The 25,832-nt window shown below is 38.4% G+C and overlaps 1 protein-coding gene across 1 annotated transcript in view; it reads right to left on the bottom strand.

Annotated features, from left to right (window-relative positions):
• Positions 1 to 25,832, bottom strand: part of MALRD1 (MAM and LDL receptor class A domain containing 1) — a 594,562-nt gene that overhangs the window by 308,311 nt on the left and 260,419 nt on the right. The window contains 1 exon segment of the mRNA XM_036270540.1: positions 1,890 to 2,135. Coding sequence (XP_036126433.1) covers positions 1,890 to 2,135 — 246 coding nt within the window.

Raw genomic sequence — 25,832 nt, forward strand, 5'->3', positions numbered from 1 at the left:
ACGAGGGCAGGATTTAGATAGGATGAAAACAACACTGAGGGAATTATTTTAGCTTTTCCATCTTTGAGTTGTTTTAAAATTAAAATACAATTGGCATCTGGATGGCCAATAGACACATGAAAAGATGCTCAACATCACTAATCATCAGGGAAATGCAAGTAAACCACAGCGAGATATCACCTCCCACCTATCAGACTATTATCAAAAAAACAAGAAATAACAAGTGTTGGAGGGGATGTTTGTGGGAGTGTAAATTGGTGCAGCCACTGTGGAAAACAGCATGGAGGTTCCTCAAAAAATTAAAAATAGGATGGCCATATGATCCAGCAATTACAGTCCTGGGTGTTTACCTAAAGAAATGGAAACTGGTCATTCGAAAAGATATATTCACCCCTATGCTCATTGCAGCATTATTTACAATAGCCAAGATATGGAAGCAACCTAGGTGTCCATAGATGAATGGATGGCTAAAGTTCTTCATTATATTTCATATGATCTGAGCTGTCAAACAACAGGGAAATCTAAGAGCCTTGCCTCTAACTCACTGACAGAACAATTTCCAACTGAGTGCTCTCAGCAAAGTACTTCACAGTATGCAGATGAACTCATCTGACAGAAAATGTGTGCCACAGAATCAACAAGATAGTTACAGCAATAATTTAATGGACCCCCAAACTATCCATTTATTATAAAACAATGCAAAATTTACCTATGAAATATTAAAAAGGGAGCTTTCAAAAATTCAGTCATCAGTAGAGTTCATACATAAAACACTGAGAATTTTAATGGGCAACACAACAGGAAACATTGAGTTTTACACTTAGGTATCTAAATATATGAAACATTTTTATGTATGTAGAGCTGAGCGTCTGGGTGGAACTCAGCCCTTCCTTTTTCTGGCTTGGTCAGGCTGTCTTGGAGAGCCTTGTTTTTTCACAGGCCTGTGGCGTTTCAATATTTAGATATTGTTTTTCTACTCGGTAGCACACAAAATTCAGGGCCCCTTCTTTATTCTGCTAATGCTCTATGTCCCTTCACCAGTAAGTCTGAGACTTAGCCTCCATTCCTCACTGCAAAAATGAGCAATCCCCAACACCTTTCCCACACAGTGTCTCCCAGAGACGTCTGCACAGCCCCTTACAGCTTCACACCTCATCTCCTTTGATCTCCACATCCGATTTGGCACACGGGGCAAATTTTACTGTTGCCATTTGAGAGATGAGACTTTTGAGAATCTGAAGATCAAATAAGTGGCAGAATTCAGGGTGTGTCCCTTAGGAAATGCACTTTATGACAGCATATATTATCATCAGTCTACAACCATCAGCATAAGATTAGATTTTGATTACTCACTGTTATGGGTTGAATTGTGTTCCCTAACAGACATTCAAGTCCCAATCTCCAGTGCCTATAAATGTGACTGTATTTGGAAATAGGGTCTTTGTCAATGATCAAGTTAAAACGAGGTCATTAAAGTGGGCCCTAATTCAATGACGGTGTCCTAATAAAAGGGGGGCATCTGGACACAAAGGCAGACGTGCACAGAGGGAATCCTACGCACAGACACTGGGAAGACAGCACTGGAAGCTGAGAAGTGTGAGGTTACCAGAGGCTAGGAGAGAGGCATGGAACAGATGATTCTCCCTCAGAGCCCTCAAACCCAGTCCCTCTGACACCTAACTGCAGAATTGTAGCCTCCCGAACTGTGACACAACACATTTTGTTATTTATACTATCCAGTTGTTACGGCAGTCCTAGGAGACAAATGCATTCATTAAATGTTGGACTTACCACGGCGGTCTCTCCAGCTGTCCAGTCGCTGTCAGGGAAGATAAGCTGATGCTCACTGTGAATATGATTAGAGTAACTGCAACAGCCTGACAACCTACCATGTTCATTCCCAAGTGTGTGGTCTTTGGGAGGTCTTAGGCTTTGATGAGAGCCAACCCCCAAAACCCAATCAAAGTTTTCAGCCAGGGAGTTTTGCCAGCCACACCAGCCTTTTTCAAAAGTACAGGAGCTCCCACACTCATTTTCATCAGTGGAATCTCCACAGTCATCCACAAAATTACAGCTTTGCTCTGGTTTATAACATTTGCCATTGTGACATTCCTGATAGCCATGTGGGCAGTAACCTAAAAAACAGAAAAAAAAACAAAACAAAAAGGATGAGGAAACAGTTCTGGCACATTAGTGAAGTTAAAAGGTTGTAAAAGTAGATTCACTTAAATATAGAAAGAAAGACGTTCTTAGGCGTTTGAGTTATCGGACCCCTATCTCTATGTCCTAATTCTCCCCAGGGTTCTGGCCTATAGATCACTCACAAGGATCAAATGAAATAAAAGAAGAAAAAGTAATAGTATTTTATTGACCTAGAAAAGTATATCAAGTCTCCTCAAATATAGCATTTCCGATAAGCTGTGTTCAAGGATGTAAATTAGATCTAAAAGCCAAAGTGAGGCTTTCCACCTTCCAGTCCTGAAATAACATCTTTAGGGACTAAGAGCTTATGCATCATGGGGCATGTGGAAGTACATTGCATTAGCATCCATGCACTCCATTATTTATCAGAAGCCAACCATATCTAAGATATTTCCTCAAAGCAGGGGCAAGAATATACAAGTAACATCAAACTATCCAATAGATTTTCCACCACAATGCATATTTATTTGCCAATTGTTTGGAATTTTATTTTATAAAATATGTTTTTATTGATTTTTTTAGAGAGAGAGAGAGAAACATTGACTGGCTGTGTCTTGCATGCCCCCTACTGGGGATTGAGCCTGCAACCAGGGCATGTGCCCTGACCGGGAATCAAACCATCAAACTGGGACCTCTCAGTCCCTGGGATGACACTCAATCTACTGAGTCACACCAGCCGAGTATCAATTGTTTGGAATTTTAGAAGCAATTCACTTATAAAGCAAGGTCGACCATAAAGATTTTTTCACAAAGCTTAAGATTAAGAGCAATACTTTTGAAGACCTGAATTTGAACTATAATGCTGATATTTATCAGTTATATGACTTGATGAGCTTTTAGTTTTCCTATTTAAAAAGAGAAAAAATAATAATAAGCATGGAGAATTTAATTAAAAGGACTCTTTATATCACCTGTGTCTACTAAAGTGCCTGGCCCTTAGTAGGCAATGAGCAAATATTAGTCAAATAAATGAATAAGTGAAATAAAGTGCTTTGGGAATTATAAAGCAATTCAATATGCACACTGAAGGAATTATTATTATCCTGCTCCAATATTACAGTAGAACCACGGGTAACAATATTTCAGTAAGAAAACTTTCTTGGAGATCCAAGTTGGGATACTAGCTTCACATTTGATCTGTGGCACCATAGTATCAGAAATTTTCTTCCTGTCCATCTTCCCCCTCTGCCTGGTAGAAGAGCTGATAATCCCACACCTAGATAATTACACTTCTAGATGACAGCTCCCATGGCCTGAGGCAAGTTGCCTGGTGGTTGAGGATTGTGTGGGTTAGAGGTAGGAGGTTATTCAGGGATTTTTCTAAAGGTGTTTTGGGAGCTGGAAACTCTTATCTACGAAAAAAACAAACAATCCAATTTAAAAAATGGGCAAGGGGCCTGAATAGACACATCTCCAAAGAGGACATACAGATGGCCAATAGAAATATGAAAAAAATGCTCACTGTCACTTATCATCAGAGAGATGCAAAATTAAAACCACAAAGAGGTTTCACATCACACTTGTCAGAATGCCTATCATAAATAAAGCAATAAACAACAAGTATTGGCGAGGAGGTGGAGAAAAGGGAACCCTTGTGCACTGTTTGTGCAAATGCAGATTGGTGTAGCCACTGAGGGAAGCGGTATGGAGTTACCTCAAAAAATTAAAAACGGGACCACCATATGACCCAGAGATCCCACTTCTGGTAATATATCCAAAGAAACCCAATACACTAGGTCAAAAGAATATATGTACCCCCATATTCATTGCAGCATTATTTACAATAGCCAATATTTGGAAGCAGCCCAAGTATCCATCAGTAGATGAGTGAATAAAGAAGCTGTGGTACATGTACACAATGCACTACTACCCAGCCATACCAAAAACAAAAAGGAAACTTTACCCTCTGCAGCAGCATGGATGGACCTGGAGAGTATTACGCTAAGTGAAATAAGCCAGTCAGAGAAAGACAAATACTATGTGGTTTCATTCATATGCGGGATTTAATGAACAAACTAAACTAACAAACAAAATAGAAACAGACTGACAGCTGTCAGAAGAGGGGTAGTTGTGGGGCTGGGAGAAAAAGATGAAGGGATTAAGCAAAAACAAAACAAAACAAAACAAAAAAACCAACTACAATAAAAGCACCCTCATAGACACAGACAATAGCATTGTGATTACCAGAGGGGATTGGGGACTAGGGGTGAGAGTAGGTGGAAGAGTGTATAGGGGAGATAAATGGTGATGGAAGGAGACTTGACTTGGGGTGGCGAACACACAATACACTATACAGTTGATGTATTATAGAATTATATACCTGAATCCTATATAATTTTATTAACCAATGTCACCCCAGTAAATTCAATAAAAATAAAATCGTATCTAGAAGCTTTTATGTCCTGAATCAGTCTCACACCTAAGACAATAGATGACTAAGAGGCCAGAAAGGGGAGGAGGGTAAAAGAATGCCCTGTAGAAACCACTGGGAAGGAGACTGGAGTTCTGAAGGCCCCTAGCCATTTGGCACCCTAAATTGATACTGACCTGAGCGTTCAAGATTGCCTAATTAAATGGCTTTTACATTACAAAGCTTTGAAAATAGATTCAACTGTTCATTATGCCTCTAACAAAACTTTCTGTCTGGGTTAACTGCTAATATTTCCCTTTCTTGCAGTGTGGGTTTAAATGATTTTTACTTAGGTATCCAGATCACTTTCAGCAGGTGGGGGGTCAGACCTCTACTGTTTCAATTATGGAGCTTGACTCTAAATCACAACATTAAAGCATTTTTTGAGCTACACAGAAATGAAGATCACTTACATTAACCTTCACACTTATAGATGAGAATGCTGAGGATCATAGATATTAAATGACTTGCTGATTTTTCAAGAGCAGAGATGCAATTTGGACTCAGGTCTAATGTCTAAGGAATTATTCTTTAAATCCATCGATTTGAAAAGAAGAGTACTGACATCAGGTCAACTATCACAACATACAAGACCATCAAGGAACAAAAGTAGGGAATTGACTACCAGATGAATTATTTCTCATGGGGCTGTGGAGAACCTGAGGAATTACTAGATCATTTACTTCTATACAAGTTGGCACTGGTATTGATTCTTTCAATTCCAATTTGTTTGGGGAGTAAAAACAAACTGGTCCTGCAAATACTTTTCTCTAAAGTGACTAACTCAAGCGAAAATCTAATTCTTTTAAAGCAAACAAGAAAATAATTTGCATATGTTTCTAATTGTGAACACATTACAGATTGCAATATATTATGTAATGTAGCTAATATTTTAGAATATCAGAATGATTAAGTTTTACATTTCTAAACGTAAATAGCTGCATAATTTTAAAATACAATAATTCAAATATCACACAAGATTGATTTTGAATAGAAAACCCTCTACATTAATAAAGTTTCACTGCTATAATGCACTCTACCCATAAAATAACATACACCTTTTTTTTTTTAAATTAATATCAAGGGATATTATCAACTAATGTTATTCACCTCTTTCCAAATTATTTTCCCTGCTTGTTGTTTTGTCCAAAGCAATCAGTTGCCTAAGAGTAGGGTGTCTATCTTTAAGTGATTCTGATATTGAAGTTCTTATGAAAGTGCACAACTTTGATTTTTACAAAAATAAATATTGTTTAAATTAGTCAGTGACCCTCTTGGTGGGTGGTTTAGTTCTGTAAAAAATAAATTATGTGAGATATAAAGCAAAAAGCAACAAACAAAAGAAGACCAAAAACAAACTCCTAGACACAGGCAACAGGATGGCGGCTACCAGAGGGGAAGGGAGGAGGGGAGGACAAAGAAGGCAGAGAATCAAATACATGGTGATGGAAGGAGACTAGACTTTTGGTGGTGAGCGCATAGTAGAGCACACAGATGTCATATGTCATATTATAAAGTTGTGTACGTGCAATTTATATAATGTTACTAATCAATGTTACCTCAACAAATTTAATAAAATATAAATATATAAAAAATACTTTAACAGGCAACTCAACAAAAGAATACATTATAAAAGTTGCAAATCTCCAATGCAAATCTTAAAGACCTTTGAAACTCAACACCCTTATATCCAATCTCTGAATTTTCCCCTCCAAACTTTTTTCTGTGAAGAGCCTTCTCATCCTGCTAATGGTAATTCTGTAACTCCAGTTACTCACAGGGAAAACAAACTAACAAACAGATGGAAACATCTTGTAGGAGCTCTGTGAGGGAGTCTGACTTCATTTTTGATGTTTGACTTGACTGCCAATAGCTCCTCTCCCTGTGTTCCATACCTGGGAAAGCTGATCAGAAGCCCAGGTTCTTCTCCTGTTGGCAGTAGGCTCACACCACACAACCGCCATCTGTTCACGGGACTCCTCATCCTGGTCCACCCCTTAACCACCATAAAAGTCTAAGCCACGTTCCTTTCCCTGCTCTCTAAAGTTACCTTTGGAGCCCTGGCTGGTGTGGCTCAGCAGTTAGAGCATTGGCCTGCAGACCAAAGGGCTGTGGGTTCAATTTCCAGTTAAGGGCACATACCTGGGCTGCAGGTTCCATCCCCAGCCCAGGTGGTCAGGGTCGAGCAGAAGGCAACCAATCGATGTCTTTCTCACATCACTGTTTCTCTCTCTCTCTCTCTCTCTCCCCCTCTCTCCCTCCCTTCTAAAAAAATCAATGCAAAAGTATCCTCAGGTGAGGATTAACAAAAAATAAACTACCTTTGGTCATGCCTGGGTGCTACCCTGATCTCCCAGAAAGCCATATTATGTGAGTAATAGACATTTTTAAACCCTCTTGGTGTGCATGTGGTATCATCAGTCTTAACATCCAAACCAGATTGGGATGAAGGTCCATCTTATAACTGAGGATTGCCCCAAACTCTAGGAGCTATAATAACAATATATGTTTTTATCTTATAACTCATATATGATATTTCAGTGAATTCTATCAATTAACAATGCTATCGTTAGAATACATCGCATCATTTCTACTGTTACTATACTGGTTAGTCACTATCATTTTGTGTGATGTTATTGCAATGCTTTCTTTCCTGCTCTCTGTGCCCTGTTCCTGTCCTGTATGGTCCATTAAACAGTAAAGAACTATGGTGAAATTTTAAAATAAATTGAATGTCACTCCTCTGCCTCAAACTCTGCTATATTTAAAGACTCTTTCCCATTACAAAGAACCAGGTCTTTTTGGGAAAATGCCCTATTGGTTCTGAGGAAAAGAGAGTTCAAGATGAACCTGAGGATTTTTTCTTGATACAGAAGATAAGAAAGTGCTAAAAAAAATAAAATAAAAAAATAAGACATTATGATGACCAGAATCAAGAGCCCGATTTTAAAGGAATTTTCTGGCCAAATCAAAATTTGAGCATCAAAATACAGATGAAAAGACTTACTCCTAGCATATACACCATAAGAAAGAGTGAATAAAAGGGTATGATATTTTTCTCCGGCCACAAATAACTAGAAACCAGGGCAAAATATATGAAACAAGTGTTTTCAGATCATTGAACAACAGGAAGCACAGGACCATGATCTCTTTGAGAAAGGAGGAAAAACACCCATGATTGGCCCAGATTTCTGCCGACGCACTTTCTCCTAGAGGGTCGGTCCAGCAGGAAATGGGGCTGCACCGAGCTGCGGAGACAGAGTCTGGAACAGCTGGGATTTGTAAGGCAGAGTGGTACGGAGAGGGAGCTAAATAGAGAAAGTCTTGGGCTGAATTCTCATTTTCATATTTATAGGGCAAAGCCATAAAGAGAGACAAAGAACAATTTCTAAAAGAAAAATAACCGAGAGCTTTAAGTTGAAAAATGACCAGAGTTCACCCAGAACCAGGTATCTCTCGTCTCTGCCAGCCAGCGAGAAGAGCCCTTGCTGAATGAGCAGGGCATTCAGTCGGTCTCCAGAAGGGGACACTTTAGTAATGACTCAGAGAAAGTCCAGAAGGAGGTCGACTCTAGACTATGGACTGGCAAACTACAGTGTCAGGACTAAATTGGGCCTACCACCTGTGTAACTAAATAATGTTTTATTTTACTGGGACTTGCCATGCTCACTTGTTTACATATTATCTATGGTTAGGATACTTTCACACTAAAATGTAAGTGCCAAACCCCCAACAAAATATTAGCAAATCGGATCCAGCAATATAGTAAAAAGATTATTCACCATGACCAAGTGGGATTTATCCCAGGGAGGCAAGGTTGGTACAATATTTGCAAGTCAATAAATGTGATTCATCACATAAATGAAATGTAAGTGGAGTGGGTGCAATGAAGACTGTATGGACCACAAAGCTAAACACATTCTTTTTTTCTGAACGTATTTTCCTCTTAAACTAAACTTGTGTTTAAACTACATGGCTTTAAAAAGAAGACTAATTAAATTTCCCCTTAAGTTTAAAGAAAAATACTGAAGAAAAAAATTGCTGACTTCTGTTCTAAACCTGTCTTTAAACAAAAACTTAAAAATAAGCATCAAAAGGACCAGACAAAACTGTAAGCAACTTAAGTGTCTCTAGAACCAAGTTCAATGCTTTTAAAGGAATATACCAGAATTCAGCAGTCAGCAACATAAAATTCACAATGTCTAGCATCAAATGAAAAATTATTAGCATGTGAAGAAGTAGGAAAATATGATGTGTGATCAGGAGAAAAATTAGTCAACAGAAACAAGTATAGATACCACAGAGAAGATGGGATTATCAGACACAGAAGCTAAAGCAGCTGTCATAAATAGGCTCCATATGTTCATCTATAATTCTACGAAATCTACAGAAATATATTTTTACTAACAAGTAAGTTTAGTGAGATTATCTATCATCAACATAATAAAATAAATTACATTTCTGAACTCTAGAAATAAACAACTGGAATCAGAAAATTTTAAAAAATCCTTCAAAATAGCATCCCCAAACATGAAATTCTAGGGATAAATTTAACACGATACATGCATGATCTTTACACTGATAATTATAAAACATTGGTTAAAAAGCCGGTGCGGCTCAGTTGATTGAGCGCCTTCCCTTTGGGAGGTAGATGGTTCAATTCCCGTTCAGGGCACGTGCCCAGGTTGCAGGCTTGATCCCCAGTAGGGCGCCCACAGGAGGCCGCCAATCCATGTTTCTATCTCCCTCTCCCTCTCCCTTCCTCTCTCTGAAATCAATAAAAACATATTAAAATGAAAAGAGGCTCAGGTTTATGATCATAAATCTCCATATTATTCAGAACTCAATTTTATCTATAACCAAAATAAAATTTCAATCAAAATTTCAACAGCATTTAGTAAAAATTAACAAAATAATCCTAAACTGTATTTGGAAAGGCAAAATATCTAGATTAGCTTAATATTTGGCAGACTTATGGTAATTAATTTTAATACATAATATAAAGGATAGTAATTAACATGGTGTGGAACTGACATGTGTAAACAGACTGATCAGTGTGTCAGGGGACAGAGCTTATAAATAGACTCACAAACATATGATCAACTGATTTTCAGAAATAGTGATATTAGTATGAAGTTTTTTTCCCAAAAATGCATAGACTAAATCTAATTATGAGGAGAAACTAACAAACACAAATTGAAGTATTCCACAAAATAAAAGGCCTATATTTTTTAAATATGTCACTGTAAAAAAAAAAGACAAAGTCTGAGTAATATAAATTAAAAAAAAAAAAAAAAAAACTAAAAAAATATAAAAACTAAATGTAGTACATAATCCTCAATTTGATCCTGAACCAGGTTAAAAAATATTACATAAAAACATTTTGGGGGCAATTAGTAAAGTTAAAATGAGGCCTCTAAATGGAATAATAACATTGCGTCAGTGTTAAATTTTCTGATTTGATCATTAGACATATAAGTGAATGTCCTCTATTTTAGGAAACAGACTTTGAATTTTTAGAAGTAAAAGGACATGAAGGTATCTACAATCTACCCTGAAATGATTCAGAAGAAAGTTAAGATTATATATAGAACAAATGGGCAAACTGATAATCATTTGTGAATCTGAATGAAGTGTAAGTGCTCTGTATAGTTCTTGCACTGTTTCAGTGAGTTGAAAACTATTACAACCTTTTTTAAAATATAAAATTTTGAAAGTAAAAAAAAAAAAAATCCTCCAGTGGCATCCCATCTCACTCAGAGGAAAAGCTAAATCCTTAGAATGGGTAACAGGAACCCTACAATCTTGCTCCCATTTTCTCTTTCTTATCCTTGTCCTCCAGCCAAAGACCACCAGTCACACATCTGCACCAAACAAGTTGGGCTTATTACTTGTGGCAGAGATTGAAAACAAGACTTTGGGGATCCAAGAGGCAGTTTAGAACGAGGGTACAAGGGACGTATCATAGGGTTAGGGCTTTGGTTAGGATAATTTGGGGACGGTCCAAGGAAATGGAGTTTTGTTCCAGTTCAAGCTCTGTCAGGAATCTGGGCTAATTTTATGATTGGGTATCTTAATAATTCTTATCTAACAAAGCGAAAACTGTAATAAACTGGAGTTATAATTGGTTAGAAACAGCTTTCACTCAGATGAATCAAGATAGGGGAATGTTGGTCATTCTTTTAGCTGAGATAACATTTATGTTTTGTCTGTGTTCAGGCACAATCTTGTTTTTATCTTGAACCATTATGGTCCCTAAGTGGCTGTGTCTGATATTGATGTTCTGTGAAAATGTTTATGTTCAACAGGAGAATCAACAGTTTGCTGCAACACCAAGGCCCATCTCAAAGAACCAGGCCAAGGGTGGGCTGTCAGGGGCTGCTTTTCTTTTTCTTATTTTGCAATCCTATTTATGGGGCAAGAGAGTTCAGAGGGGCAGCTGACCCTTCTATGTGACATGAGAATAAAACAGAAAACTCTTCCGGTTAATTTCTTTGAGTAGGTTAAAAAAAAAGAAAGAATGGCAGACCAGTTGCTATGGGAGATCTTGAGATATTTGGAAGGCCATCATATTTGTTATTTTTTAAAGCTCTTGATTTTTCTCCTTAGTAATTTGTAGCAAAACCTTGAAACTGAGAAAGTGCTATGGAATCTACTTTTAATGTTAACACAGACGGAAATAGTATATGTAAGAAATTCCATGAAATAGATGACAGTAGCCTTAAGGAATTGACCAAACAATAGAAAAGCTGTGATTTGCATTAAAAAAAGGAAAAGAAAAGAAAACAGGGAAGTGTAGGTAGAAAAGAAGCCTCCAGGCCTTCAGGAGAAAGGCCTACGCTGGTCCAACTGGCTTGCTAAATGCAGTGCATGATCCAATATGGCCAGAGCTGTAGGTTTGAGAAAACAGCAGTTTTCTGTGCTTATTAAGTTTCCTAGGTGATGCTTACATCCCTAGTCTCAGCTCCCAATAGGAAACAGTGCAAATTGGTCCAAATACTTTTCCTGCAGGCTGATCTTCTTCACTCCAAATCAAAGCTATCCCAATATTCTAAGAGCACTTTCTACAGTCTTGACCTACACGACAAAATGTACCCTAACAGTCACCACTCAAATCACTCAGATCATACTTTCAGAAAGAGTGGTTTATTCTTCATCTTAAATCACCCAATTTTAATATTAACATTTAAAAAATATTATGCTAACATCACATGCTAACATTCGACTGATTCTAACTCTATATTGGAAAAGCACCCAAACAAGAAAGCCAAGGTACCTGTAAAAATAAGTATTTCTTAGTGATTCTGACCTGGAAGAAATTTATAAACAATTCATATACCTTATTTTATAGTTTTCATAGAAATGTAAAGTAGTGAGTCTAATCATTAAAAATCATTATTTCCTGAAGTTTTATTTTTCATTTTTATTGGATTTATTGTGGGGACCCTGGTTAACAAAATTATATAAGTTTCAGGTGCACAATCCATAACACAACGTCTGTGCCCTGTATTGTGTGTTTACCACCCCAAGTCAGTTCTCCGCCCATCACCATGTATCCCCCATATACCTAAAATTTTAAATTCAGCTACCAGGAATAACATGAAGCAGTCCACTGAATTATTTTTGCTGCCAGGAAATGTAGAATGCAATAACCTGTCCTTGTCTTTCAGTGCACCTGGTAGATAGAGCTTTGAGTATTTGAGGAGAATTGGTTTTGTCTAAGCCATCATGAAGGGAGCTGCGGCCATGAGACAGAGCTGGAGCAAGAAGTATGGCCTAGGGATCAATCTCAAGATCAAAATCTCTTTATGAAAATTTTATTTTCTAATTTTATGGAGTCTAATTTGTCAATTGTTTCTTTTATGATTGTTGACAATCCAATAGTAAATAAAATTTTAGCCTATTTTTTTTAGTGCTGTATGATTATTATATGATTTCATTATTTTTTAATTTTATTTTAAACCTTTAATAAACCTGAAATTTACTGTGGTATATGAAATGAACAGTAAGATTTGTAAAGTGCAGAGGAGGAATACATGCACACACAACATACACACATGCTGGTGTAATTATTGAATGTCTGAAAAAATATGTAAGAAATTAAGGATTTCTCTGGAAATAGGAACATAAAGGCAGAAGTCAGAAGAAAATTTGTTTGTTTGTTTTCTCTATGCCCCTTTTTGGTAATACTATGTGTGTGTATTTAAATAAATATTTGCCTTATCTTTAAAAGTAAAAACATGATGCTAGAATAAAGACTTGAACATTCCAGAGCCTTGTGACTCACTCCAGGGTAAAGAAAGGGTTGAAGTAGCAAAATTATCGTTGGAGAATCTGAAACAGGCTGAAGCTCCTTGGATGAAGGTTGACCTGGAATGAGTCACAGGAACGTTGACAGTTTCTGGACACCGTGGTTTATGGGAAGTGGGGGATAGAACACGCTCCACTCCAGGTGGCTGTGGGAGAAACGTTGACATTAAGGGAGAACCATATATCCGTTTAAAAAAGATATATAGGACAAAATTATCTGAGAAAATATCTAAGATCTATACCATATTTACAGTGGAGTGTGAGTTGCAAAAGAGAGCAATAAGGGAAAGGGAATAGTGATAAAAGAGAATTCAGGAGAAACCCAGCAGTCATTCTTGATCCCTGTTTCTCCCTCATTTACCATGCTCAATCATCACTAACGCCTGCCATTTTACTTTCTAAATATCTCTCAAATCATTCACTTCTCTCATTCACTTCCTAATGATTGCTCTGTGGCTACTCTGGTCCTCCTGAAATTCATATCCTACAGTGTAAGCAGAGTAATGTTTTCAAAAGGCACCAGCCTGCTTGAAAGTCTTTAATGGCTTCCCATCACATTTAGGATAAAGACCAAATTTGTTAATGAGACATAGATTCTACTCAAAGTCTGTGTGCTTGCTACTCACCTTTCCAGCTTCGTCTCCTACCATGCTCTCCCTCAACTCCCCAGCACAAACTTAATAGCTTTCTAGTGGTTCCTTCAGCACAGTTACTTTACAAATGCTGGGTCACCTGTCTCCAGAACTCTCACTTCGAACATCTTGCAGATTTCTTTTTTAATCTCCACTTCCCACAAGAAGCTTTGATTGGTCAATTTCCTCTATGATAGCCTCTTGCCATACCAGGCGGCTCTCTTCACAGGACTTGAGTAGCATGTAGTGTTGTACTTGTCTGCCTGATTGTTTGCATAATGACTGTCTACCGCAAATATGTAGGGTCTACAGATCTGGCCATAGAAACTGGCTATACTTAGAAAATAATATTGTAATAACTGTATGGTGTCAAATGGGTACTAGATTGATCAGAGTGATCGCTTTGTAAGTTATATAAATGTCTAATCACTATATGGGATACCTGAAACTAATATAATATTGTGTGTTAACTGTAATTGAAAAAATAAAAAATATTTAATAAAGAAAATAGTCACTATACATTTGCTGGATAAACAAACAAAAAAAATGAATGAATAAAGCAAGGAGGAAGGCATATATCACTGAGAGCTTTCTAGGTGGTTGACTGGAAGATCAGTTGGCATTTTGGTTGTTGGGCTAGGATAAAAGGGATAAAAGGGCTTTGATTGATAAATGTTGAGATACCAAGACTGAAGACATTAGAAGAACCCATGCCCTCTCATTGTAAAATTCATCTGGGAATTAGTGGAGATATGATCATACAGGATACTCAGCTGTCTCCTTCATGTTCAAAACTTTTCTTAACTGTCCATCTTCACTGGGATTTAGTCTAAACTCCTGAGCAAAGCATTTAAAGACATTCATAAGACAGGCCCAGCCCATTTTCAGACATCATTATTTCAAGTCCTCACTACATTATCTACCTTTCATTCACACTAAATATCTGTTCATTCGTCCAAATATACATGACTATGCATCTGAGTCCTTCATCATGTTCTTCTTAGTTTTAGGTACAGGCACAACACAACAGAGTTAGTATTACAATAAGGAGAGTCATAATCTTTTTGCTGGTGAAGAATGTTGCTTTCAAGTTGTAAAAAATATAATACCTGTGAAGCATAGCAAAACAAGGTGTACCTGAACATATTTATCTTGGTACTAAAAGCTACTATTCCATCAAATTATACTAATCAAACTTTATCAGAACCCTCATTCTTTAGAAAAAAAAATGTTAAAGAAAGAAACTGGGTATTGTAGTCTGAATAATGAATATCAAACATGCCCCTCCCCAAACCTCTGGAACCTGTCAATATATTACTTTATCTGTGTGTGGAGCATGGAGCGGGGGTGGGGGGGTGGGGGGGGTGGTTTTGGTAAATATAATCAAAGGTAATGATCTTGGATGGTATATTTTTCTGGATTTTCCACTGGGCATAAACTAATCACATAAGCCTTTAAAAGTGAAAGAAGGCAGAAGATTGAAGTAGAAAATTTTAAAAAGAAGCTGAAAAAATTCAAATTATGAGATGGACTTGACCCACTTGTATTGGCTTTGAGGCTGGAGCAAGAGGGCCACTGGCTGAGAAATGTGGGTGGTCTCCAGAAGCTGGGTCGACCCTCAGCAGAAAGGCAGCACGGAACTGGCAACTGCAGCCTACAAGCACAAGGAACTAATTCTACCAACAACCTGAGTGAGCAAAGAAACAGGTTCTCTCCTAGAACCTCTGGAAAGGAACGCACCCCTAAGGACACTGATTTTTGCTCAGTGAGACCTGTTCAGAGTCCTGACCTACAGAGCTATGAGAAAATAAACTTAGGTTCTTTTAAATCCTCTACATTTGTAATATTTTGTTATGGCAACAATATAAAAAAATGCAGTGGGACATGCATGTTATAATTAGGCAAACATGAGTGTGAATCCCACTTCTCTTTGTGTGTTTTTTTAGTAAGTCAAATTTTCATTCAGTTATATCATATGTAAAGGGAAGATAATCTTATACATACACAAAATGCATCTAAAATGCCAACAGTGCCCTGGTACATCATACATAGCAGAACATCAACAAATGATGGCTGTTATTATTACTATTACTATTATTTTAATAATCATTTAATTTGGGGGATCCAAATAATGTGTTTATCACGATATTGCAGCGCAAAGTATGTTTTTTAAAAATTATTATTCACTTACAAGGATGCCTTTCCTATTAAATTCTGAACTTCATACAGAAGAACAAAAGGCATATGGTATTTAGCTTTGCATCACTGGAGCTTAGAACAATAACATCTATATAGCATCCACTCAATAAGCATATGTTAAACTGAACCAAAGTGGAATAGCCATCTAAAAAGTTTGAACTTTATCTTTTAGCATAAGAAAACTATTTAATAAAGCTTAGCCCAGGAGTGATGTGGTCAGAGTATTGTTCTAGAAATATTAATCTTTTTAACCTGAAAAATGAATTAAAATTGGGAGTGGCCAGAGGCAGTGAGACTAGTTAGGTCACAATTAGTTAGTTTTTTTTTTTTTTTTACTTGACATATTAGAAAACTGACACAGAATGGTGAAGTAACTTACTTAAGGTGATATTGTTACCTCTGAGGAGTCAAAGAGCTAAAATGCATTTAAAAAAAATCAAGTCCTTGTCCAGCTGGTGTGGCTCAGTGGTTGAGCATTGACCCATGAAACAAGAGGTCACTGGTTCGATTCCTGGTCAGGACACATGCCGAGGTTGTGGGCCCGATCCCCAGTGGGGGGCATACAGGAGGCAGCCAAGCGATGTTTTCTCTCATCAGTGTTTCTATCTCTCTCTCCCTCTCACTTCTTTTCTCTCTAAAATATCAATAAAGGAAAAAAAAATCAAGTCCCTTATTCTTTCCACTACATAGCACTGCTACTTGTGGTTCAGAGTCTGGTGGTGAACTTAATGCAGAATCCTGTAAAGTAGTACCACCTGCGAACAGCTCCACTCTTCAAAGTACAATGGGTGATTAATGAGGGACATCCTACCCTGGTCCAGCTTAATTTCCAAGGAAGCATGGCTTCGGAGGGCTGAGGCTGGACATAAAATCATGTGAAGCTATTCCCCTGAGTCTATGTCTACAGTAGTATCTGGTTACATTCAGTCTCATAAAAGTCAATAATATTAAGAATAATGAAGAACCAGGTACAATAATAATTACTGAAGGAGGTAGATATTAATAGGGACCATTCAGCCTAATAAGATTCTTTGAATCAAGGAGACACACCTCTTAGGAGCCAACCCTGGGTCCATTCTTTTAGTTCATCTGATTGGAACAAGAGACCATAGGGATCTGCACCAGGACATCATAAGAATTCACCATTTATTGTCTATGCCCAAGTCTTAGTCAATGAATAATCTAAATATCCTACTTAAATAAGGTGAACTGTTTTGTGGCTGTAGCTGTATGATTGTTTCTAGAACAACCAAATAAAGATCCACATAAACTTGACTACATGTTTCAAATACAATGAGGCAAAATATAAATAAAAATACTCTTTTGAAAATTTTAAGGTTAAATTGAAGTTCAGCTATAATCAATTATATATATATATCTTGAACTGAGGGACAATTTTCATAGGGCCTGGCATGGAAATATATGGAATATATTATGAACTTATTAGTATATAAGACATTCAATAAGACATTCATACATGAAACATAAAATAAACAAAGGCTTTGTTTTGCCCCATACCGGTCTAAGGCAAGAATGATAGTCTTTCATAGTAGTAATTGGGACTGGATGGCTGCTGTCACCCAGTGGACACTATCAACTTTTAGTTTGGCCAAGCCATCAATAAACTCAGTCCAAGCATCTTTGAGAAACTCCTGGAAGTGGGGTACCAATGTAGTCAATAGGCACCGCCTGTTACTGGTCATATGGGAGGTAAAATTCTCCTAGGATATGCCTGGGATCTTTTAGTACAAGGAAGACACAACCACAGGATCTTGAAAAGACCATCTCCATCTAAGACGAGAAGATTGTTGACCATTTCCAACTCTGTGGTTAGCACCTGACTGACCCACAACCCAAGATGGTAATATCTGGGCACAATGTCACTTGGAAGTTCTGCAAAAGGTACTTGGTAACCAAAGTTCCCAACAGCAGGCCAGTATCTGTTTCTCAAATGAATGTATTGGGTAGACCTATGGGGGATCAGTGAGTCTAGTACCTAAAGACAACCTCCAGCAAAAGCTGTCTCCCTTTGCCAGAGGCTCCAATCAGTGTACTTACCAGTAACAGGTCCTATAGTTTAGAGGGGCCTTGGGAACGTAGGCCTCCAGAGGAATGCAGCTGGGACAGCCTGTTGCATCACCTCTAGCACTGTGTGCTGCTCAAGACCACAGCTAAATGTGACACATTTTCTGGCCAACTTGTACAAAATCTAAATACGGCAAATATTATCTCTAATACTCAGGTGGTCTGATTAGGTGCTGGATTTCCTTTTTGGTCGTGGGGGCTGCAGGGCAAGTTAATTTTCCTATCTTGTCTCAGGGATCAGTGTTTGAGCCTCAGCCTATATTGTTCCTCAGAATTTGACATGAGTGTTAAGAATTGTGAAGGGTCTGAGACTTTCCCCTAATTGAAAGCTTATAAATTAGCCTGTCATTGGCTTTATGGATGCTATTATAAAACACAAGAATCCTGGATTAGAGGTGGACAGTTTATTATTCACAGGAATAGAAATAACCTGAGTATCATCACTTTTTGTGTGTGTTAGTTCTCTCAATCTCAATTTTCATATGGTGATGTGAAGAAGATTATAGGGCATCTGCACAAGTAGGGGGCTACACTGCAGGAGCAGAACTCTGCATAAGTAATACGAATATTTTGTAATAGGCAGCAAGTATGCTTCACCTTTGCTTCAGAGAGAGAATACGACTTTACATTCCAAAGCTATTAACAAACCTGGTCTTCCCTTTGGAGGGAGATAATGTTTTCATTTTCTAAAGCTGTTTATTATACAAGCATCCAAAGAGCAGTTAATGCCTTATTTTGCAAAATGTGCAGAAATGCAAGAGATTCGTGGAACATTGTCTTCCTAAGACCTCATCAGGATTAAAGAGTCATTCCTGGGGTCTCATGTAAGTTCATGTCAGCTCTGAAGCCATTGTTACTTATTTTGTTGGGGCCTATCAACATAGTAAAGTATTTTTTCTGTGTCTCAGTTCATCCATTGGTGGCATGTAGGAGAATTCAAACACTCCTGTGATGACACAGTGATTGTGTTCTGGAGACCCAACCAGGTGATGGTAAGTTGATCTTGATCTGGTACAAAGGTGATCAAGACAAAGGCATTAGCAATGGCCATGGAGGCATAGCCATGTCAGTTGGGTATTTGCTTCAGTTGCCATCACAATGTCTGAAATGGCTGGAGCTACACTAGATTAAGTCATTGATAATCAACAGCTCAACTTTTTTTCTTCTAATCCTCACCCAAGCAAATATTTTTACTGATTTTAAATTTTAAAGAGAGAGGAAAGGGGAGAGAGAAGAATAAAAACATAGATGTGAGAGAGAAATATCGATTGGTTGCCTCTCCTATGCACCTGGACCAGGGATCAAACCCACAAACCAGGTGTGTGCCCTGACCAGGAATCGAACCTGAAACCTTTTGGTGTACAGGATGACACGCCAACCAACTGGACAACAGTTCTCTTTTAACTGGCCACACAGGGTTGATATATGAAGATATTGCACTGTAAAACAAAATAGCTCTGCGGTCTTGAAGTTACTAATGAAATCTGTGCATTTCTTTTTTCCTCCTGGAATGCTATATTGGTTTTTAAAGAACATGGGAAGCCTAATCGATGGTCTGTCCGGCACTAGTGCAACTATAAGATGGATGAGTGCAATCAACAGATCTACTTGTCAACAAGTCTACTAGTGTAGCCCTCCCTACTAGAGGGTCTTTGCAATCAGCAAAGTCCCAGTTGGACTTGATGAACATTCATAGTACAATCAGAGAAAACATCAATGCCAATCATATGCTCAGCAGCATCCATGGGGAAAGACAACAAGAATCTGAACAGTCTTACCCAAGATTGCAGTTAGTGATTTACTCCATTTCCAAATCCAGCCAGTTAAATGCGTGGCTCTCACTTCTCAAGAGAACCTGATATCCAAAGAGCATAAACGTTTGTATCTGTCACTTTCTGTTCCTACCCCATAGTACCTTCACTGTGCTGTAAGGCCTCGGTTGCACCTGGAGTTGGAAAACCTGAGGCCCACCCTTGTTCTCCCCTATTTAAAGGCTGTCAAATCAGGATATGGAGGCCCAGGGTCAATAGTGGAGGAACTGAAGGACGATTTTGTTCTAAGGGCCACACCCTTTGACTTAATTTCTCCAGTAAAGGAGATTTCTCTCTCTAAAAGAATTTGGTTCTGTAAGGGCACCTTCTGTTTCAACCAGTTGCATAATTACCTAATTGCCTTGAATTGCAAACTTTGCCCAGTTTGGGGGAGAGTCTATCTTTATCCTAAGCATCATTTGGCACAAAATTATCACGGCCTCCTACACAGGGCCTCCTGTTATTAACAACAAATTTAGTGGAATCCTCCACACTGGGGAGTAGGTGGGTGGAACAGATCTTATAACTTACCAGTCGTTCTCTGCGAGGGACTCATGATCAGGGCTGTCATTCTGTCACATTATCCAGCCAGAAACAGCTTTCCGTGGGATTGCATAAAATTTTACTGACCTTGGAGAAGTGTCCCTGTGTTAGCCATAACACAGTCACAGAAACCCAAAGGAGCAGGCTTTGTTATGGAGCAGATTCTGTCCCTACCTGAATCCCAGAGGCCTGAAGCATGAAGTCACGTGTGAGCTGGCCTCAGGGCCGCCATTTGCTCGCTAAGAGTGACTGGTACATTATAACCTCACTGCTCTTCTCACAGAAGCACCAGCCCAGAGTTCTGCAATCAACTGTCCAAAGTGGCCCCAGACTTCCTTTCTCTTGCCCCAATTACAGATCAGCATCTCAGTAGTACAGAGGCATGTGAGAGACAGAGAGGCTCTACCTGTGCCATATCCGAGGCAGTCCAGGCCTAGGGCTCTAGTCCCTGTGTGACAAAAGCAAGCACACCAGTTCCTCTCCCCCAGGGAGAAATCAACCATTCGATGGACTCTGTGGTCACCTTGATCTACTTAATTGCCTTTGTGCGTAGCTACAGAGACAGCTGAAAAGGACAGTTTGACACACTCATCAAGGACACGAGTAGGGCTGATGATAGACATTCTCTCCCAGCAACAGGTTAAAACCAGAGTACTGGATGAAGTATTGTAGAAATGATGATAAAATGAAGTCAACCGATATGTGATGCATATCACATAAACCCTAGTTTTCCGGATTTTAATACAGCATATTGTAATGAAGTTGGTGAGCTTTGAGATGTCAAAGTAAAGCCGGTACAAATAAACATACATAAATTTTAAAAATAAAGTCCTAATGCTTAATTAATAATAATTTGATTTAACGATTCCTTGTTGTAAAAGACACGTACTTAATACAAATTTGAACTTAAGAATATATGAATTTGCTCATTTGCCCACAAGGATAATTAATCATTGCATGTATGAGGTGTGCTTATTTCACTCTCTCCTCAGGTGAAGTCCAATCCCAACACCTTTCTTGCCACTAAGAAACATGAAAAACTAAACAAAAACCAGACTGGGACCTTCTTCATCCCTTTCCACACATATTCCATAACACAACAATTTAAATATGCCCATCATCTAAGTCTCTTGTTCATATTACCTTAAACAATACCCTCTGTGTTTCCTATGTTTACAACGGAATCAGTAAAAAGAACCATCAGATACACAACCAACGTGGGGACTGAGTTCACTCAAAGTACCTTCGATGTACTACTTAAAACCAATGTTCTGTTTCTATGATCGCATATCGGGAATCTGATACAATTACAGCTCATATATGATCTTGCGTGGAACAGGCACTCTAAATACCAGTTAAACTAAACAGCAATCTGGTCCTAAGCATACTCACAGTTTTTTGTGTACAGATTATTTGTATACAAATAGGTTGGTTTGGGGGTGGTCAGAGTATGGCAGAAAATGAATAAAATGAAACACAGTGACTACTAGTCAAACTATCACAAAATATTTTGAGTAGTGCTGTAGACACCTAGAAATCCACTTTGAGACCAATGCCTTTCATTCAATCAACAAAGACAGCTGCTCGGTCATTAATTGCGGTCTTCCAATCCCCTTATTTTGGTAGATTTTGCAGTTAAGGTTCTGGTGTTTGGGATGTTTTATGGTTTCTACTTCTCCAGGCACACAAGGCTTATTTTCTGTTATGCGCTCACTGAAGAGAACTATTTCTCCTCTATAAGCATGCACATCATTTAAGGGTTCTTTCAGAGAAGCAAATGAATGGCAGCCTGACTTTACCCAGGTATTTATCTGAAAGCCTGTCGACTGACTTTAGCGTATGTACAAGACAAACTACTCTGTGGCTAGTGTGTAAAGGACAGCTGCTGAGTGTTCTCCATGCTGCGTGAGGTCACAGTGGAGCAATTCATTTATGTGACACTCCCATTCCTGTTCCTCCAACAGTATAGGTGTCTGGGCTGCTAATAGTACAGCAAAGAAAAGTCGTCTTACTCCCAACAACAAATTGTATGTTTGTTTGTTTTGTTAATACTCACCCTAGGATATTTTTCCATTAATTTTTAGATAGAGGGGAAAGGAGGGAGGGAGAGAGAGAGAGAGAGAGAGAGAGAGAGAGAGAGAGAGAGAGAGAGAGAGAGAGAGAGAGAGAGAGAGAAACATCAATATGAGAGAGACACATTGATTGGTTGCCTCCCAAATGACCCCAACTGGGGCTGGGGAGCGAATCTGCAGCCCAGGTGTGTGCCCTTGACCAGGAATCGAACCTGTGACCCTTCAGTCTGATGCTCTAACTGCTGAGCCAAACTGGCCAGGGCCCAACTACAAATTGTAGAAAGGAGTCACGAAAACAATTTATTTTCAGAAGAGACTGGAGTTAAGAGAATTGAGCTAAAGCTAACACTTATTTAAAATGGATTGAGCAGTATATGAGAGTAGCTCTTACTGTGGTAATTTGACACCACAAACTGAGCTTTAATTAGCTTTATTTTCATTTGGACTCAAAAATGTTTTTTATTTCCCTTATGATTTCTTCTTTGATGATTGATTGATTTAGAAGAATGTGACTTAATTTTGTGGGTTTGGAATATTCCAGATGTGATCATATTGATGCCTAATTAAATTCCATTGTGTTTAGAAAACTCTGTATGATTTCCACTCATTTAAATCTACTGAGACAACTTTAGGGTTCAGCATCTTGCTGAATGTCCTATGTGTACTTGAAATCAGTGTTTTTGCTACAGCTGCATATAAGTTTTCTATTGTCATGCTATGAATTCCCACAAATTTGGCAGCTTACACAATACCCATTTATTATCTTAAAGTTCTAGTTGTTCGAAGTCTGGCCAAGGCTATACCGGGTTCACTGCTTAAGGTCTCACAGGGCTGAAATCAAGATTTTGGTCTGGCTGGGCTTTTATCTGGAGACTTTGGGGAAAACATTCTTGGAAGCTCATTCAGCTTGTTGGCAGAATCCATTTAGCTTGCAACTGCAGGTCTGAGGAGTCAGCCAGGGTCTGCTCTCCTGCTTCTACAAGCCGCCCGCACTCCTCCTCCAGTGGCCTCCTTCCTTCTCCAAGCCAGCGAGGACTCTGCCCTCTTGCCAGAGAAAGGAGAAGGGTGTTCACACTGGGTGTTGTGACAGATTTGGTCAAAAATTGCATGGGTCCCTGTTTGCTTTTTTAACAAATGACCCAGCAGCCTTGACTGGTGATCGAGTGTCAGCAGAGCTGGGAAACAGGAAAAAGAGAGAGAGCTGTTTTTAGACATGGTCGAGTTTTTTATTTTTTTTATTTTTTTAATCCTCATCCGAGGACATTTTTCCATTTTTTGTACAGACAGAGTGGGAGGGAGAGAGAGGAAGAGAGAGAGAGGGAAACATCGATGTGAAAGGGACACATCGAGTGTCCGCCACCCGCACGACCAACCAGGGCCGGGGACAAACTGCAACCGAGGTACATGACCTTAGCGGAACCGAACCCGGGCCTCTCAGGACCGCAGGCTGACGCTCTAACCGCTGAGCCAAACCGGCCAGGGCGACATGGTCGAGTTTAAGGCTTCAACTCTGTGCGGGAGAGGTTTTGTTTTGTTTGGCTGTTTGTTTGGGGCTCCCACGCCACCATGTTTGGCATGGTAACAGCAATTATTTGTGGCCCTTTATTTTAGCCGGGCATGATTGTCCGAATTTATTGCAAACACCATTGCACAGCCTTGCCTGTCTCCATTCACACGTGCCTCCCATAGACCCACATTTTTTTCTCTGTCTCAGCACCTGCCTGTAGGAATTAGCAACTAAGGCAGGTTTCTTCTGCAGTCTCTTTCACTCATGTCCTAGAGAAGTTGTTTTGGAAAGCATGGTATGAGCTCTCCACTTCCTCAAATATTCCTCTCTGAAGTACATCGAGGAGAGATGCCCCCTTAAGTCTCCCATGAACACGCTGCCAGGACCCATTTCCAATGCTAGTGTAGATTCCTACTCCCCCTCCCTCCCATTCATGTCACAGAGACCACAGAAAGGACAGCTGAATAAGTCTTCATTTGTAATTTTTACCCTTTTTAATTTAAAACACATTAATCAGTGCTACACAATTTTGTGCCTAATAGTTCTTTACTTACTTTCGTATTTAGGACTTGTCTTTTGGAAGCTCTTTGAAGACCAGGGAATAAAGTTATTTTCTTTTTACTAAAGCCAAGCATAGAAGTGTTTGTATAAATAGTTGTCCATGAATATTTCATTCTTTGTATTATATCTTCTTTCTGTCATTGAGCACAAGAGTTCAACTACATTCTACCTGAGATACATGCTCCCTTCGTTCCTTTAGAAAATATCATGACTGTGGACCTTACTTACCATTAACCCAATGGTCCCTATATGGTAATCCACTTTAATTTAAAAAGCTAGAAATTTATGTGTGTCTACCAATAAATACCTATCTTAATTGGCTTATTATTTTGCTACACCAAATAACTAGTAGATTGAATATCACTGTTATTTAATTTCAATATCTTATAAATGCCACGTCAAACTACTGTACAAACATATTAACAATCATCTTAACAGAAAGAAAATAACTTTGCTTAAGATGCTCTATACAATTACTATTGAATTACACTAATAGTATCAATTTATAGAAATCTTTGCTATACTGTTATCTTAGTTGGAAATAGAAATATCATAAGATATTCTCTCTCTCTCCTCTCCCTTCCTCCCTCTCTTCCTGTCAAAGAAAATGCTCAATTGAACTATGAGTATATCTCTTTATAAGCAAACATATGTTAAGGAAAATATGTTAGATATGTGTTAAATATGCTGACTTAGAGGAGTAGAATTTTCACAAATAAAAGAGTCATAAAAAAAAAGATGCATTGGACACAGTTACTACTAAATTCCATTTAAACAAAGGAATTTTATCAAATTCTTTCAAAGGAAAGATTCCTCCTGGTGAGGAAAAAAATGTATGGTACTTCATGTTCTCACATCCTATTTTATTTATTTATTTATTTATTTATTTATTTATTTATTTATTTATTTATTTATTTTTAGTGCCAAACAATGTTTTTATTGCATTTGCTTTTTGACTGCAAGGTCTGATATTACAACTATATACAACAACAGTACAACATATTAAATGATACATATTGTACATAGAGATAGTACCCACCTTTCTAAACACTAAAATTTAACAGAATGAAGTAAAAAAGCCTTTTACAAAATGAGAAATGTAAACACTGTGATCATAAACAAAGTACTCGAAGCAAAGCACTTCACAATTGCTTTGTTGCGACATCTACTCTGTCTACCTAGAATTAGGAACGGCGGGTCCAGGAGAGACAGCTAACACAGTGCTCCCAAGCACTTCTTGAGGGTGCTATCACAACTCTATGGATAAGAACACCTAGTATTTTCTAATGAATCTGACACTCTCAGCAAACACTGAAATGTGCTTGAGCATAAAGATATTAACTTTCGGAACAAAAGTCATTTTCTGTGTAGTCTGCAGATATCATCATCTATTCCTTCCAGCCATGTTTTCATTAAGATGCACCTAAAGAGGATATCCTGCCAGTTAGGCAGGCCACGACGGAGGTAACAATACTTCTCCAGTTACTACCACTAACTCAA

This window comes from Molossus molossus, unplaced genomic scaffold, assembly GCF_014108415.1.
Source record: "Molossus molossus isolate mMolMol1 unplaced genomic scaffold, mMolMol1.p scaffold_m16_p_1, whole genome shotgun sequence".
Classification (NCBI taxonomy): Eukaryota; Metazoa; Chordata; class Mammalia; order Chiroptera; family Molossidae; genus Molossus; species Molossus molossus.